The 14,386-nt window shown below is 44.1% G+C and overlaps 1 protein-coding gene across 1 annotated transcript in view; it reads right to left on the bottom strand.

Moving 5' to 3' along the window:
- The window catches only part of LOC126417168 (polypeptide N-acetylgalactosaminyltransferase 2), a 194,231-nt gene that overhangs the window by 40,062 nt on the left and 139,783 nt on the right, over positions 1–14,386 (bottom strand). Inside the window, exons 4-6 of the mRNA XM_050085066.1 lie at positions 10,412–10,479; positions 5,616–5,681; positions 3,807–3,928 (exon numbers count right to left, since the gene is read on the bottom strand). Coding sequence (XP_049941023.1) covers positions 3,807–3,928; positions 5,616–5,681; positions 10,412–10,479 — 256 coding nt within the window. The remainder of the gene's footprint in view (positions 1–3,806; positions 3,929–5,615; positions 5,682–10,411; positions 10,480–14,386) is intronic.

Raw genomic sequence — 14,386 nt, 5'->3', positions numbered from 1 at the left:
AGTCTTTTTTTTTTAACCCTTCGTTTGTAGTACCCGCGTGCACCTCCCGAAAACTACACAAAGTCCTGCTTTTAGCAGCTGTTTGCAATCATTCTTGACCAATTTTATATGAACTTTTATCTTTCCGGCTGGATTAGTAGATTACCACCGTGTTCCGTTTTTTCAAGACTTTTGCTTTGCAGTAGGTAACGTCCTTAATGAAAGGCACGAAACTTTCGATTTCATCAGCGCTTGTGCATCGCTATGATTTCTGTCCAGTGGCCTTAACGCTCTTTTTACCTCAACGGACGGATGATCCTTCGTGAGCAATGCGTTGTGAGATGTTTCAATTCCACGTCAAGCACCTGTGGGTCGCATATGTTCCTTGCTCTATCCGCCAACGTTTCTAAGGTGTGGGTGGGAGTTCACATCCCGCTGTACGTAACGGCCTGTGTGCGTGGGTTTTCGGTAAACCGTGTGACGTAAGTCCAGTGCTGAAGAAGATGTGTACCGATCGTCCACCTCGAGGTGATAGCAGCAGCGGGGTGCACTCAGTAACGAGCCATACTGTGAACCGAAAACTCAAACAAGTTACAACCCCTTGAAAATGTCCTCTGCAGAGGGGGGTGAAATGATGTTGGGTTTAAATGTGAAATCCATTCGACCGCGTCGTAACAGGCGGGAACATTTTATTAATTGTGACTTGCACAGCGTTATCTGGCCGCAAACCTGGGAAGTGTATTTCCATCTTACAAAGGAATTTTTTTAAAGTTTAAAAAATCGCTATACGTTCGGATTTCAATAAGCTGTTTAGTACGAGGGGTATTCGGGAAGTAAGGTCCGATTAGGCACGAAATGGAAACCACTGTGAAAATCTGATGGAGCTCTGAACAGATGAGTCGAGCAGTGTCTCTAGTATGCGTAGAGATCGCGTCACATCGCTCTTTTCAATTAAAACCGCAAAGTGATCACGCAGAAATGCCTAAACAACTGTGTCCCGCCTTGTAGTGGATCCGGTGAGAGATTTCGCCTGAAGCTATGCAGCGCACATTACATAAATGTCATACGTTTCTTTCTTCAAGACAGTTCTCAGCCGCATTCTGCAGGGGCAATGAAGTGTTTGGTCACCCACAATACAGCCCTTAATTGGCTCTCTCCGTTGCTCATCTCTGCTCACACGAACCGCTGGCTACGTAGACAACATTTTGGCACAAACAACGAATGGCAGACCAGCGTAGAGAATTGGCGGTAAGAACAAGCGGCTGCTTTCTGTGACGAGAGTAGCGGAAACTTTGTAAAAACACCACGTCAAATGTCTAAGTCTGAGCGGTGACTATTTAGAGAGGCAGCTGGAAGGTGTGGCTAACTGTCTCGAACGAAAAAATTTTGATTTTCATTGTGGTTTCCATTTCGCGAGCGATCTGATCTCGGCAACCCTTCGGGCATCTCGGGCGCGCGGGCTGCCTACGTGGCCCCTGCTTACCTCCGCGTTGCGGTCTCACCCTGTCGCAGCAATGGTCAGACACAGGCGGCGGTACCGGCGCTAGCGGAGGCCGCCACTTCCAAGGGATCTATTCGCCTCCGCCACACTCGTGTGCAGAAAACAGTACCGCGAGTATTCCGCCGCTTGCCGCCAGTGCGCCAAGAGCTAGGCAAGTCAGTTCTTCCGGCTTGTTGCTTTTCACCCCGTCGTCCCATCTAGGGACCAACGCCGCTCTATTCAGCCTTCATCTCTGCTCTTCTGGTGCGATCAGACTGTATCTTGGATGGACTTTCTGCTCATCTGCTGGTCTCATTTACGACAGCTTATTTGGACTTGGAATATTTTCCGTACAAGTGCATTTGTCAACGAAGATACTAATTACATTACTTTGTCAGACTCTGTAATTGCCATACTGTTAAGTCTTCATGTTCCTATGAGACACTGTAATTGTGGTTTTGTTATTATTGTCGAAGTAGATATTTCTTTCTTTGGCCAATAAACTTTTGTAACATTTCATCACTGTTTTGTCTGTGTCGGTATGAGCGACGCGTCACCTTCAGAGCCCGAAAAACTACGTGAAGATAAGAAACTAGTGGTAGCCAAGAACATCCATTTGAGAGGTACACTACTGGCCATTAAAATTGCTACACCACGAAGATGACGTGCTACAGACGCGAAATTTAACCGACTGGAAGAAGATGCTGTGATATGCAAATGATTAGCTTTTCAGAGCATTCACACAAGGTAGGCGCCGGTGGCGACACCTACAACGTGATGACATGAGGGAATTTTCCAACCGATTTCTCATACACAAACAGCATTTAACCGGCGTTGCCTGGTGAAACGGTGTTGTGGTGCCTCGTGTCAGGAGGACAAATGCGTACCACCACGTTCCGAATTTGATAAAGGTCGGATTGTAGCCTATCGCGATTGCGGTTTATCGTATCGCGACGCGACATTGGTGCTCGCGTTGGTCGAGATCCAATGACTGTTAGCAGAATATAGATTCGTTGGGCTCAGGAGGGTAATACGGAACGCCGTGCTGGATCCCAACGGCCTCGTATCACTAGCAGTCGAGATGACAGGCATCTTATCCGCATGGTTGTAACGGATCGAGCAGCCACGTCTCGATCCCTGAGTCAACAGATGGTGACATTTGCAAGACAATAACCATCTGCACGAACAGTTCGACGACGTTTGCAGCAGCATGGACTATTAGTTCGGAGACCATGGCTGAGGTTACCCACGACGCTGCATCACAGACAGGAGCGCCTGAGATGGTGTACTCAACGACGAACCTGCGTGCACAAATCGCAAACCGTCATTTTTTCGCATGAATCCACGTTCTGTTTACAGCATCATGATGATCGCATCCGTGTTTGGCGACATCGCGGTGAACGCATATTGGAAGCGTGTACTCGTCATCGCCATACTGACGTTATCACCCGGCGTGATAGTATGGGGTGCCATTGGTTACACGTCTCGGTCACCTCTTGTTCGCACTGACGACACTTTGAACAGTGGACGTTACATTTCAGATGTGTTACGACCCGTGGCTCTACCCTTCATTCGATCCCTGCGAAACCCTACATTTCAGCAGGATAATGCACGACCGCATGTTGCAGGTCTTGTACGGGCCTTTCTGGATACAGAAAATGTTCGACTGCTTCCCTGGCCAGCACATTCTCCAGATCTCTCACCAATTGAAAACGTCTGGTCAATGGTGGCCGAGCAACTGGCTCGTCACAATACGCCAATCACTACTCTTGATGAAATGTGGTATCGTGTTAAAGCTGCATGAGCAGTTGTACCTGTACACGCCATCCAAGCTCTGTTTGACTCAATGCCGAGGCGTATCAAGGCTGTTATTACGGCCAGAGGTGGTTGTTCTGGGTACTGATTTCTCAGGATCACCCAAATTGCGTGAAAATTCAATCACATGTCAGTTCTAGTATAATATATTTGTCCAATGAATACCCGTTTATCATTTGCATTTCTTCTTGGTGTAGCAATTTTAATGGTCAGTAGTGTATGATCTCCAATCGAGATACATTGGCTCTCCTCTCACCGCTAGATAATCTGTGTAAAAAATCACACTGTCCCAAGTACGGTAGACACGTAGCCCCTAGAGCAACATACAGTGGTATGAAATGTGGTGAGGGGTGGGGGGGGGGGTGGCGCCGAAGGGGAGGGAGAAGGGACGAGGGAGGGAGCGGGAGGGGCGGGAGAGAGGAAGGGAGGGAGAGGGAGAGAGAGGGGGAGAGGGAGACAGAGGGGGAGAGAGAGGGAGAGAGAGAGAGAGAGAGAGAGGGAGAGAGAGAGAGAGGGAGAGAGAGAGACTGACCTCTGCGACCCTCTCCAGCAGCGGCTGCAGCCAGTCGACGTTGCACTCGCAGTGGCTGTCCAGGAAGGTGAGCACCGGCGCCGTGGCCGCGTCTGCACCGCGCACCCGCGACCGCATCAGGCCTGCCACACGACGATGCGTCACTCTCCTCCTCCACACACTTTCTTCTCACATCGTAACACATTACAGCTGTATTACGCAAACAAAATCATTCTTTACATTTATACAGAATGCTTCCAAACAATTGAAACACAGTCGGGGTAGAAACCTCGCATCATTCGCTGCATGTATTCACACGTCTTGGACCATTAAAACAAATACTACAAGCCGACATTTCACGTAAGTTACATCCAATGAAAATCTGTAACGCAACCATCTATGTGGCGTGCTTATAATTATGTATTATTTATATTTTACGACAATTAATCTGTAAAAAAAAACGCACCACATGTGATGAAAGCATGAAAACCGTCTGAAGATCAATCGTAATGATTTGAAACCGGTAACGGTACCTTTAGCATAAAGGAACTGAAAATAAAATTGTGGCTGGTTGCTGTCTCAACACCATCAACATTTAATTTCATGATATCTATGTCATTAGTAGCGTATGTTCGACAATAATGGAAGCATCACTTTTCTCTTGGCATTTTGACACATGTAAATAATCTAACAGGGTAAATTAACATTTACATCTGTTGTTCGTAGAATACGAGAACACACACACACACACACACACACACACACACACACACACACACACACGCGCGCGTCAGAGCGTTTACAAAAATGTATTTTTCAGTTATCTCAGGTAACAGTCGCAACTGATATTATTCTACATCTACATACATACTCCGCAATCCGCCATACGGTGCGTTGCGGAGGGTACCTCGTACCACAACTAGCATCTTCTCTCCCTGTTCCACTCCCAAACAGAACGAGGGAGAAATGACTGCCTATATGCCTCTGTACGAGCCCTAATCGCTCTTATCTTATATTTGTGGTCTTTGTGCGAAATATAAGTTGGCGGCAGTAAAATTGTACTGCAGTCAGCCTCAAATGCTGGTTCTCTAAATTTCCTCAGTAGCTATTCACGAAAAGTACGCCTCCTTTCCTCTAGAGACTCCCACCAGAGTTCCTGAAGCATTTCCGTAACACTCGCGTGATGATCAAACCTACCAGTAACAAATCTAGCAGCCCGCCTCTGAATTGCTTCTATGTACTCCCTCAATCCGACCTGATAGGGATCCCAAACGCTCGAGCAGTACTCAAGAATAGGGCGTATTAGTGTTTTATAAGCGGTCTCCTTTACAGATGAACCACATCTTCCCAAAATTCTACCAATGAACCGAAGACGACTATCCGCCTTCCCCACAACTGCCATTACATGCTTGTCCCACTTCATATTGCTCTGCAAAGTTACACCGAAATACTTAATCGACGTGACTGTGTCGAGCGCTACACTACTAATGGAGTATTCAAACATTACGGGATTCTTTTTCCTATTCATCTGCATTAATTTACATTTATCTATATTTAGAGTTAGCTGCCATTCTTTACACCAATCACAAATCCTGTCCAAGTCACCTTGTATCCTCCTACAGTCACTCAACGACGACACCTTCCCGTACACCACAGCATCATCATCACCAGCAAAGATCATTTATGTAGATAGAAAACAACAGCGGACCTACCACACTTCCCTGGGGCAATCCAGATGATACCCTCATTTCCAATGAATACTCACCATCGAGGACTACGTACTGGGTTATTGTTATCAATTATTTTGCTTTTATGAGCAACAACTCTTACCTTCGCGTTTTTCATTCCTGAGTACGCGCACCTTCTGTATTTTAGCCAGCTCCTCTCCATCGGCGGCTGAAACGAGAAACATCATCACAGTTAGACACGTTTGTATATTTCATGGGAAGAAAATCAACTACTTCAACGCTATTTACGTTGGTTACATCAAAATTATTAACAAATTAACTGTACAAAAACACCACAAGATGTGAATACTTGAACATAAATGCAGATTCTAGCCTAGTCTGCAAATCACGCTTTTGTAGTTGAACACGAACAGCAGCTGTGCAGTGTCCTCAGCACGTTGCAAGTGTTACGTCGAGATCAGATCAGCGTCGGAGATAAGTGAATTCGAAAGTGGGCAAATTGACGGTGCTCGTGTTGTGGGTGTTTCCATTACCAACGATGCCAAAATGTATGGTGTTTGGTATTTCATGAGGCACCATGTCTAAGATCTCTGTGGCATACAAGGAAAGTCGGAAAACACCATCCGCTGAGTCACAACGTGGATAGAAGTGTGTGTTGAGTACAGTTGTAAAACTGCTGTAGGCTACTGTAGTCTATCGTAAGTAACCTTAAAACTACGGTAGTTTTCCTAGTAGCCTTGGCCAGTTACAATCGTACCCTCGTTACCTTTATGTTGGGTGTGTTGCATACCTATTACGCGTTATCTCATGTCGATAGCTATGTCTGCATATGCCACCATTGTCTTACTAAATTCCCCTTCAAACAGAAGGCCGTGAATCATCTATAAACTGAGTGAGGATATATTAAGGGCTGGGTAACCTACAGAACGGTTTTGTTCTACATAATTGTCCTCCCGTCTGTTACTTAAAAACAACCAGTGTTTATGCAAAATTCAAATTGACAGTGTCTCATTCGTGTTTTATTCGAAACTTTTTGATTTACAACGTGAAACAGAGGGAAGAGTTTATCATATAGCGCTAGAAAACTCTATTTCCTCAAAAAAGTTTAAAAAGCGCAAAACAAAAACATAACGAACAGCACTTTAATATTTCGTCCTGTTTACATCAAACATGTTTCTGTTATTCATAAACAACTTTGCACGTGTCAGTAAAAACAGGAAATTCTTTCCTTTGATTATGGTGAAGAACGTTCCGTTGACAAAAACTTACAATAATAATTATATAGATTTTTTTATATTTCTGCATGTGATCTGTACTTGCCTTTAAAGTAACTGTTTGGTTATATAAAAGGGCAGAAGTTACGCGATCAACTAGTTTTTATTCCTTATAAAATGCAACGTACCAATATTACCGTTTATCCTATCATTTACTACGTCATTTATGTAATGTATCAAAACTACCGAACAATAGTTTTGGCAGAGCGCAAACCTAAAGCTAAGTGAATGTGACAGTCGCTCACTGAAGAGGAGAGAAGGGTTTCTGATCGCTATCCACCTACATCACCGTTACCTGAAATTTTCATTATTTTGCAGGAAAGACGGGGTAGAATCCCTTAAAAAACATCACCATAAATGGTGTGGCTATTCACGATACATTCAATGCGAACGCACACTACGTCCAAACCCTTGTGGGCATCGGGTAAAGCCGCGAGCAATGACGATAATGAACAACGGACGCTAAATATGTAGCGTACGAGAAGTTGATAATTTGAGCTGGATGGTAAGTACCTTCGGATATCTGAAATGGTTAAAACGACCGCTCACATAAAGCAGGAAATCAGGGTTAGATTTCCGCTCCAGCACAAGTTTTCACTTGTCGCCACCAAATTTATTTCAATGATAAAGTCCAGCTGATATCTGTGTTTCACTTATGCCGTACGATTCATCGATATTAAACAATCATCTGAGACTATATTTCGTAGAAAACCTTACAGTCCAACATATGATTTCGAAAACTCTCCCTGATCGTGATATAATCCAGGTAGAATTTTCCTGCATCTTCTGGCCTTGCCAAGTACGTCTCCTCCTCTTTTGATTTATGAACAGTGTATTCATTATCACTAGCTGAAATATATTGCGGAAATCAATTACTCTTCTCTTTCATTCCTGCTACGAAGCCCATATTCTCCCTTAGCTCTTTCTTCTATCCTTTCCCTTACGACCACGTTTCAGTACCCCATGATTACTAGATTGTCATCACCCTTAACAGAATGAATAATCTGTTCAATATCCTCGTATACATCCTCTACCTCTTCATCTTCTGCTTGCGACGTCAGTATGTATACCTGAACTATTGTTGTCAGTGATTTGGTTTGCTGATGATTCTGATGATAACAACCCTATCCCTGAACTGTTCACAGTAACTACTCTCTGGCCTACCTTCCTATTCATAATGAGTTCTACTCCCTCAGTACTATTTTCTGTTGATATTAACCTACATTTTTCTGACTACACAGTGTGTCGCAGAAACGCTGTACAAACTCCGAGAGGTTGTAGAGGATGTCTTGAGGATCAAATCGAGGATCGGAACCTGCATCCGGAAACGTCATCCAACGACGCTACAGAGCGCCGAAGTTATAGGTGCCAGTGCCAGTGCCAGTAAGTAAGCCACCCCTTCAGCAGCAAACAGGGCCCACAGGCGGAAGCCTCACAATGTTTTTTGTTAGTCAGTGACCACGACTCTGTTGCTTTAACGGATGACGGTTTCTGTCACGGGTTTCAATCCACAGTTTATTTGTCTCCTGGCATCCTCGAAAATCTTCATTCTTTCTCGGTACACACGAGAAAAATAAACCTGGATGGTAACCCCTGCATGCAGCCATCATCTACCAAGACAACACAGTACCGCATTCATAGGAGACAAGGCCTGTCTACGCAGCAGCTAGCTCCATCTTCTCCACTGACGATCGTGGCAGTCAGTCACGATCACTTAATAACCGTACAAAGTCACGTTTTCTGCCTAGGAAGTGGCCGGCGCCTTCAACTTCGATACTCTGTGGCGTCGTTGAATCTGAACGAAACGGATTCCTACGCCACAGTTATTCCTCAAGACACCCTTCACAATCCCCCGAAGTTCGTCGCAACATTTCTGGAACACCCTGTATTTTTATCTTACTTCCACTTCACTGATCTCTCCCCTCCCCCCCCCCCCCCCCCAACCCAATATTGAGGGTGAGCCTTTACATTTCCCTTTTCAAATTTCCTTGCTTCCCTACCACGTTCCAACTTCTGATATTCTATGCTCAACACGTAGAGTGTTACCCCTGGGTCGGTTATTCTATCTTGTTCCCATGGTCAAGTCTCGCTTGCAGTCCTCTCTGGGAAATTCGAACGTGGGCCTAAATTGGAGCCTCTTGCCAACAGGGAGATCATCAAGAGTTTTTTTATAATAGCTCACATGTCCTGTGGCTACACCTTATATGTCTAACAGTGCAGTTGTTTCTGTTGTCTTCTGTATCCTTATGCCGTTTATCATTGCGGATTTCCCGCCTTTTGAGTGTAATTTCCCAAACTAAGTGAATGACAGTGCCCTGAACTTATTGTGTGCTCCTCCGCACTATTTTATAATGCCATGGGCAGAACGAGGACGACTTTTGTATAAAATTAAGGTTACTGGAAAGCTTGTTCCACGGGCGAATGACGGAAATGGGAAAGGAGACAAAGAGACATTTAAAGTTGTGTTCAAGCACAGAAAAAATAATGGACTTAAAAGGCCTTTTGCTGCACCGTAATTGAATCATGGTAGGTGATAGACGAGTAGAGGTATCGAGTGGTCCAGTCACTAACATATCGATGAAGAAAACAGGTGAAGAACACAAACCACTGAACCGATGACATCCTCGCTAATGGAGCACAAGCAGTACTAACGTGACCAAATACCCAAACGTTATATACCGGTCTCACACAAGCATCCACAGCTATCTCGAGTCGTCTGGAGTTTACACTACTTGTGTCATGTTGTACTAGACTACTGTAGTAGAAATTCGGGTGGAAATATTTTTCTACATTTTTAATAGCATTCAGAAAAGACAGTTTCTCTGCGTACTGTGACAGTTTGTTCTGCTCAGTTTTTACGGTCATCTAGCACAATGCTGATGTTATGTACAGTGTGCTGATATTTTGTAGGGTACCATCAAGTAACTACGTTCACTTATGGGATATGAGGGCCACTCACGACTTCTTGGGGTTTAATCCGAGATCACCTTTAGTTCCCATCTTCATACTAAAGAATGATCATCAGTTATCCCTGTTACGGCAGAAGTGATGCTGTAAGGGGTCACTTTTAGATTCAGCTCGACGTGTCTGTTACAGGAAGCTTGATGTTCAACGAGAGTTGCAACGGTCTGATAACTGACCCCACAGGCAATCCTGAAAACACATTTTCCAATGTCATCTCTCTGGCCCATAGACAACGCATTTACATCGACACCTAGTAGCTTTCAAGTCATTTGAGTGCACTGACTGAGAAAGTCAACAGTTCCATTTTCATATGCTGCATACCGAAACCAAACGACGTGAAAGGCTTTACGAGTTTACACATGTTATCATAGTCACATTGACTAATGTAGTTTTAGTTTTAAAGTGGATTCCAAATCTGAATTATTTTCAGAAATGTTATCACTCTCAAATGTTCATGAAAAATTTACTACAGCACTTTGGTACGCTAGGTAATACAATCGTCAGTCGGTACTCGCATGCTGATTTTGGATTAACAGTCTTGTTTCTACGTCGAATTAAGCTATTGGTACAATATACATATCCAAGTTAAAACAACAGGGCCACATTGCCACGTTATTGAGGTAACCGACACATTTTTGCCTAGTAAGCGGCAATTCCAAGTATACTACCACTACGAAATCTGGGAGTGTGCTCCACTTACGGTTGTCGCTGAAGTCGTCGACAAGGATGATTTCCTTGATAAGGTGCTCTGGACTCCGATTCAGGACACTGTGAAAATAGAAACAGCACCATTAGAAAATTTATAGGTGCATTTTTCTAGCCTGGCTAGATTAGGGCCATAAGACCTTCTTAATTTCTTATCATATACTGTTCATAATTTTCTCACACACGAAATAGCAGCAGATCCTTGAACACACGCTGTATAAATCAACGAGTGAAATCAAAACTTCACGTGAAGCTTAAATTATTTTCAGGAAAGTAATTACTAATAGCAATTGTGCTAGTAATAACAATAATAATAATAATAATAACTATCAAATAATACCATCATTTGTGTTATGAAACTTCGTAGACTTGGCAAATTGGGGTACTCTTGGACTTGGCGACATTAACAGAATCAGAAGACGAAATGATACTAGAATAAACCGATGGGAAAATACATCGAAACAAGTTTTGCGTCACCCCGGTTCCCAGAACTCCTGAAGATGGACGATGACTGTGGATATTGTATCACAGACACAGTCCCTTTGACTGTTCAGAGATGTCACTAAACCCGCCGAAAGATGTTAACAACCATACATTTGCAACGCCTATTAGACGGAGGGGGCCAGAGAGCCGATCAGTTCCAACCATTCCACCAGGAAGGAGGTACACTGTTCGTCCAACCATGCCTAGACGGTCAATACCGAGGTTCGATCGCGTCCGTATTATTACTTTGTGCAAAGAAGGGCTCTCAACAAGGGCAGTGTCCAGGCGTCTTGGAGTGAACCAAAGCGATGTTAAACCTCCTGGCAGATTAAAACTGTGTGCCGGACCGAGACTCAAACTCGGGACCTTTGCCTTTAGCGGGCAAGTGCTCTACCAACTGAGCTACCCAAGCACGACTCACGCCCCGTTCTCACTGCTTTACTTCTGCCAGTACCTCGTCTCTTACTTTCCAAACTTTACAGAAGCTCTCCTGCGAACCTTGCAGAACTAGCACTCCTGAAAGAAAGGATGTTGCAGAGACATGGCTTAGCCACAGCCTGGGGGATGTTTCTAGAGTGAAATTTTCACTCTACAGCGGAGTGTGCGCTGATATGAAACCTCCTGGCACATTAAAACTGTGTGCCGGACCGAGACTCGAACTCGGGACCTTTGCCTTCGCGGGCAAGTGCTCTACCAGCTGAGGTCCCGAGTCTCGGTCCGGCACACAGATTTAATCTGCCAGGAGGTTTCATATCAGCGCACACTCCGCTATAGAATTTCATTCCAGAAAGCGATGTTGTTCGGACATGGAGGAGATACAGAGAGACAGGAACTGTCAATGACATGCCACGCTCAGGCCGCACAAGGACTTCTACTGCAGTGGATGACCGCTACCTACGGATTGTGGCTAGGGTAACCCTGACAGCAACGCCACCATGTTGAATAATGCTTTTCGTGCTGATACAGGATGTCGTGTTACGAATCAAACTGTGCACAATAGGCTGCATGATGCGCAACTTCACTCCCGACGTCCATGGCGAGGTCCATCATCGCAACCACGACACCATGCAGCGCGGTGCAGATGGGCCCAACAACATGCCGAATGGATTGCTCACGACTGGCATCACGTTCTCTTCACCGATGAGTGTGGCGACCCGGTCAGGCTGAACGCCTTAGACACACTGTCCAGCGCGTGCAGCAAGGTGGAGGTTCCCTGCTGTTTTGGGGTGGCAATATGGCAATATGTGGGGTCGCCGTACCGGCTGTACGATACGTGAATACCATCTTCCGACCGATAGTGCAACCAAATCAGCAGGATATTGGCGAGCCATTCAGACGCCCCTCCCCTCCCCCCCCCCTCCCCCACCATCGTGCACGTCTTGTAAATGACTTCCTTCAGGTTAACGACATCGCTCGACTACAGTCACCAGCATGTTCCCCAGACACGAACCCTATCCAACATGCCTGGGATAGATTGAAATGTGCTGTTTAAGGACGACGTGACCCACGAACCATTCTGAGGGATCCACGCCGAATCGCCGTTGAGGAGAGGGACAATTTGGACAAACGATCCTTGATGAACTTGTGGATAGGGTGCCACGACGAATATAGGCATGCATCAGTGCAAGAGGACGTGCTACTGGGTATTAGAGGTACCGGTGTGTACAGCAATCTGGACCACCACCTCTGAAGGTCTCACTGTATGATGGTACAACATGCATGTGTGGTTTTCATGAGCTTATAAAGGGCGGAAATGGTGTTTATGTTGATCTCTATTCCAATTTTCTCTACAAGTTCCGGAACTCTCGGAAACGAGGTGATGCAAAACATTTTTTGATATGTGTATGACTTTCTACGTATTGAAAATACGAAAGAACAAAAAAAAGGAGGAATGGCACGGTCTTGCTGTTGGACAGCAAGAAAAATGGGTTATTTGACACCATGTAGGGGCAATCAGAGAAGTGTTAGGGAACATTAATATTTTATGGTCAGCGGCAGCCAGTTTTTTCTGATTTATAGCTGTTGTGTGGTTGTTGAAGATCAATTTTGCTAACAAATAATATGATGGTGGGGCTCAAAATCCGAGCTGGACAGTCAAGATTAAAAATTGCCCAGTGCGAGTTTTTATATGAAACTAGCGGAGAAAGTACGTTTTTACTAGTGGTGTGCGACACTTTGTTCCCACTCCTGATGTCATACGCTTCTACTTTTGCAAAGATAGGCTCTTGTTCTTTAAGACTGGTCAGAAACTTCTGCTGACTGTCACTCCAGAGTTTAGTAACGAGTGTAAACGATAACCATCAGAGTCGTAGCTGACAGATGCCTTGTAAAGACTACACGTATCACACCGCCAACTACCAACTCACACAAGCTATATGAAAGTCACAGTATTAATGCTTCGATCGCCACCTCGAAGATGAGGTGCTAATACATCTGCGTAAGCATCAACATTCCACAGTCACGACGTTTTCGTACTAACGCAGACATCTGGGATTATTAAAAATATTTTTAAAGTGCTTTACTGGCCGGCACATTCACATAAAAACAGGAAATTATCGGTTTGAACCGTCACCAGCTATCGTCATACCGTAAGAGGAGGCAGCATTTCAAACATAAACACGTTGAGAAATCTATATTGCCATGTAAAATTTATTATACCAAAATATTCTATATGTCTCAAAGTCTTGATTATATATAACCAGGAAAGTTACTAAGATACATTGCTTTTAAAATATATTATTGCTTTTCTTTCTTATTATATGATGAAAAGGTATCAGCTTTTGTTGAAACAGTTCAAAGAAGTGCATTAATAAGCACTTTAAACCATAACTCAAACAAACTTATCTACGGTCCAAAAAAAGAAAAAAGAAAAGATTATTCTTGTATAAGAAACAGTTATAATTTACCGTCACTCCTGAAAAAGTCGGCCCATTCAGTCTTTTATAGTATTGACCGCAAATGTCACACCCAAGGGCAATACCTTACTTCATACAGTTTGCGAAGTAAACGTGTATTAATTCTAACAATCACTAGTAATTAATACCCAAAATAGAAATGACCTCCCAGTCCCCCAGACAAGCGGCTTCCTCAGTGTGTGGCTTCACGAAACGTACAGTCCAGTGTTGCTACCATATATTGTGATTAATACCGATCAAAAGGCAGTAACTGATTGCATCCTACAAATGCTGTCCTTTAACAAAACAAAAATGTAATCACAAACGGTGTTTTATGTAGTACCGACAAAGTTTCATTGATTAAAATTTGTCATTGAAGATAGTTGATTCGCGCAATATTCCTACAATGTCAAGTTGCAACATTCCTCTCAAGCGGGTCACGAATTACAAAACTGATTTTAGCTGCTGTCTAAATATAATTTAAAAAGTTTCCAGCGTTTCTCTTACAATACGTATTTCCATACACCGCATTCTCTTGTCAGGATTTACAATCGTAACCTTGGGGGAATATACAGCTTCCAGTGCAGTATAAC

This window comes from Schistocerca serialis, chromosome 8 (genome assembly GCF_023864345.2).
Source record: "Schistocerca serialis cubense isolate TAMUIC-IGC-003099 chromosome 8, iqSchSeri2.2, whole genome shotgun sequence".
In the NCBI taxonomy this organism is placed as follows: Eukaryota; Metazoa; Arthropoda; class Insecta; order Orthoptera; family Acrididae; genus Schistocerca; species Schistocerca serialis.
Note: the sequence above shows the minus strand (reverse complement) of the source record. Positions and strands in the feature narration are given on the sequence as shown.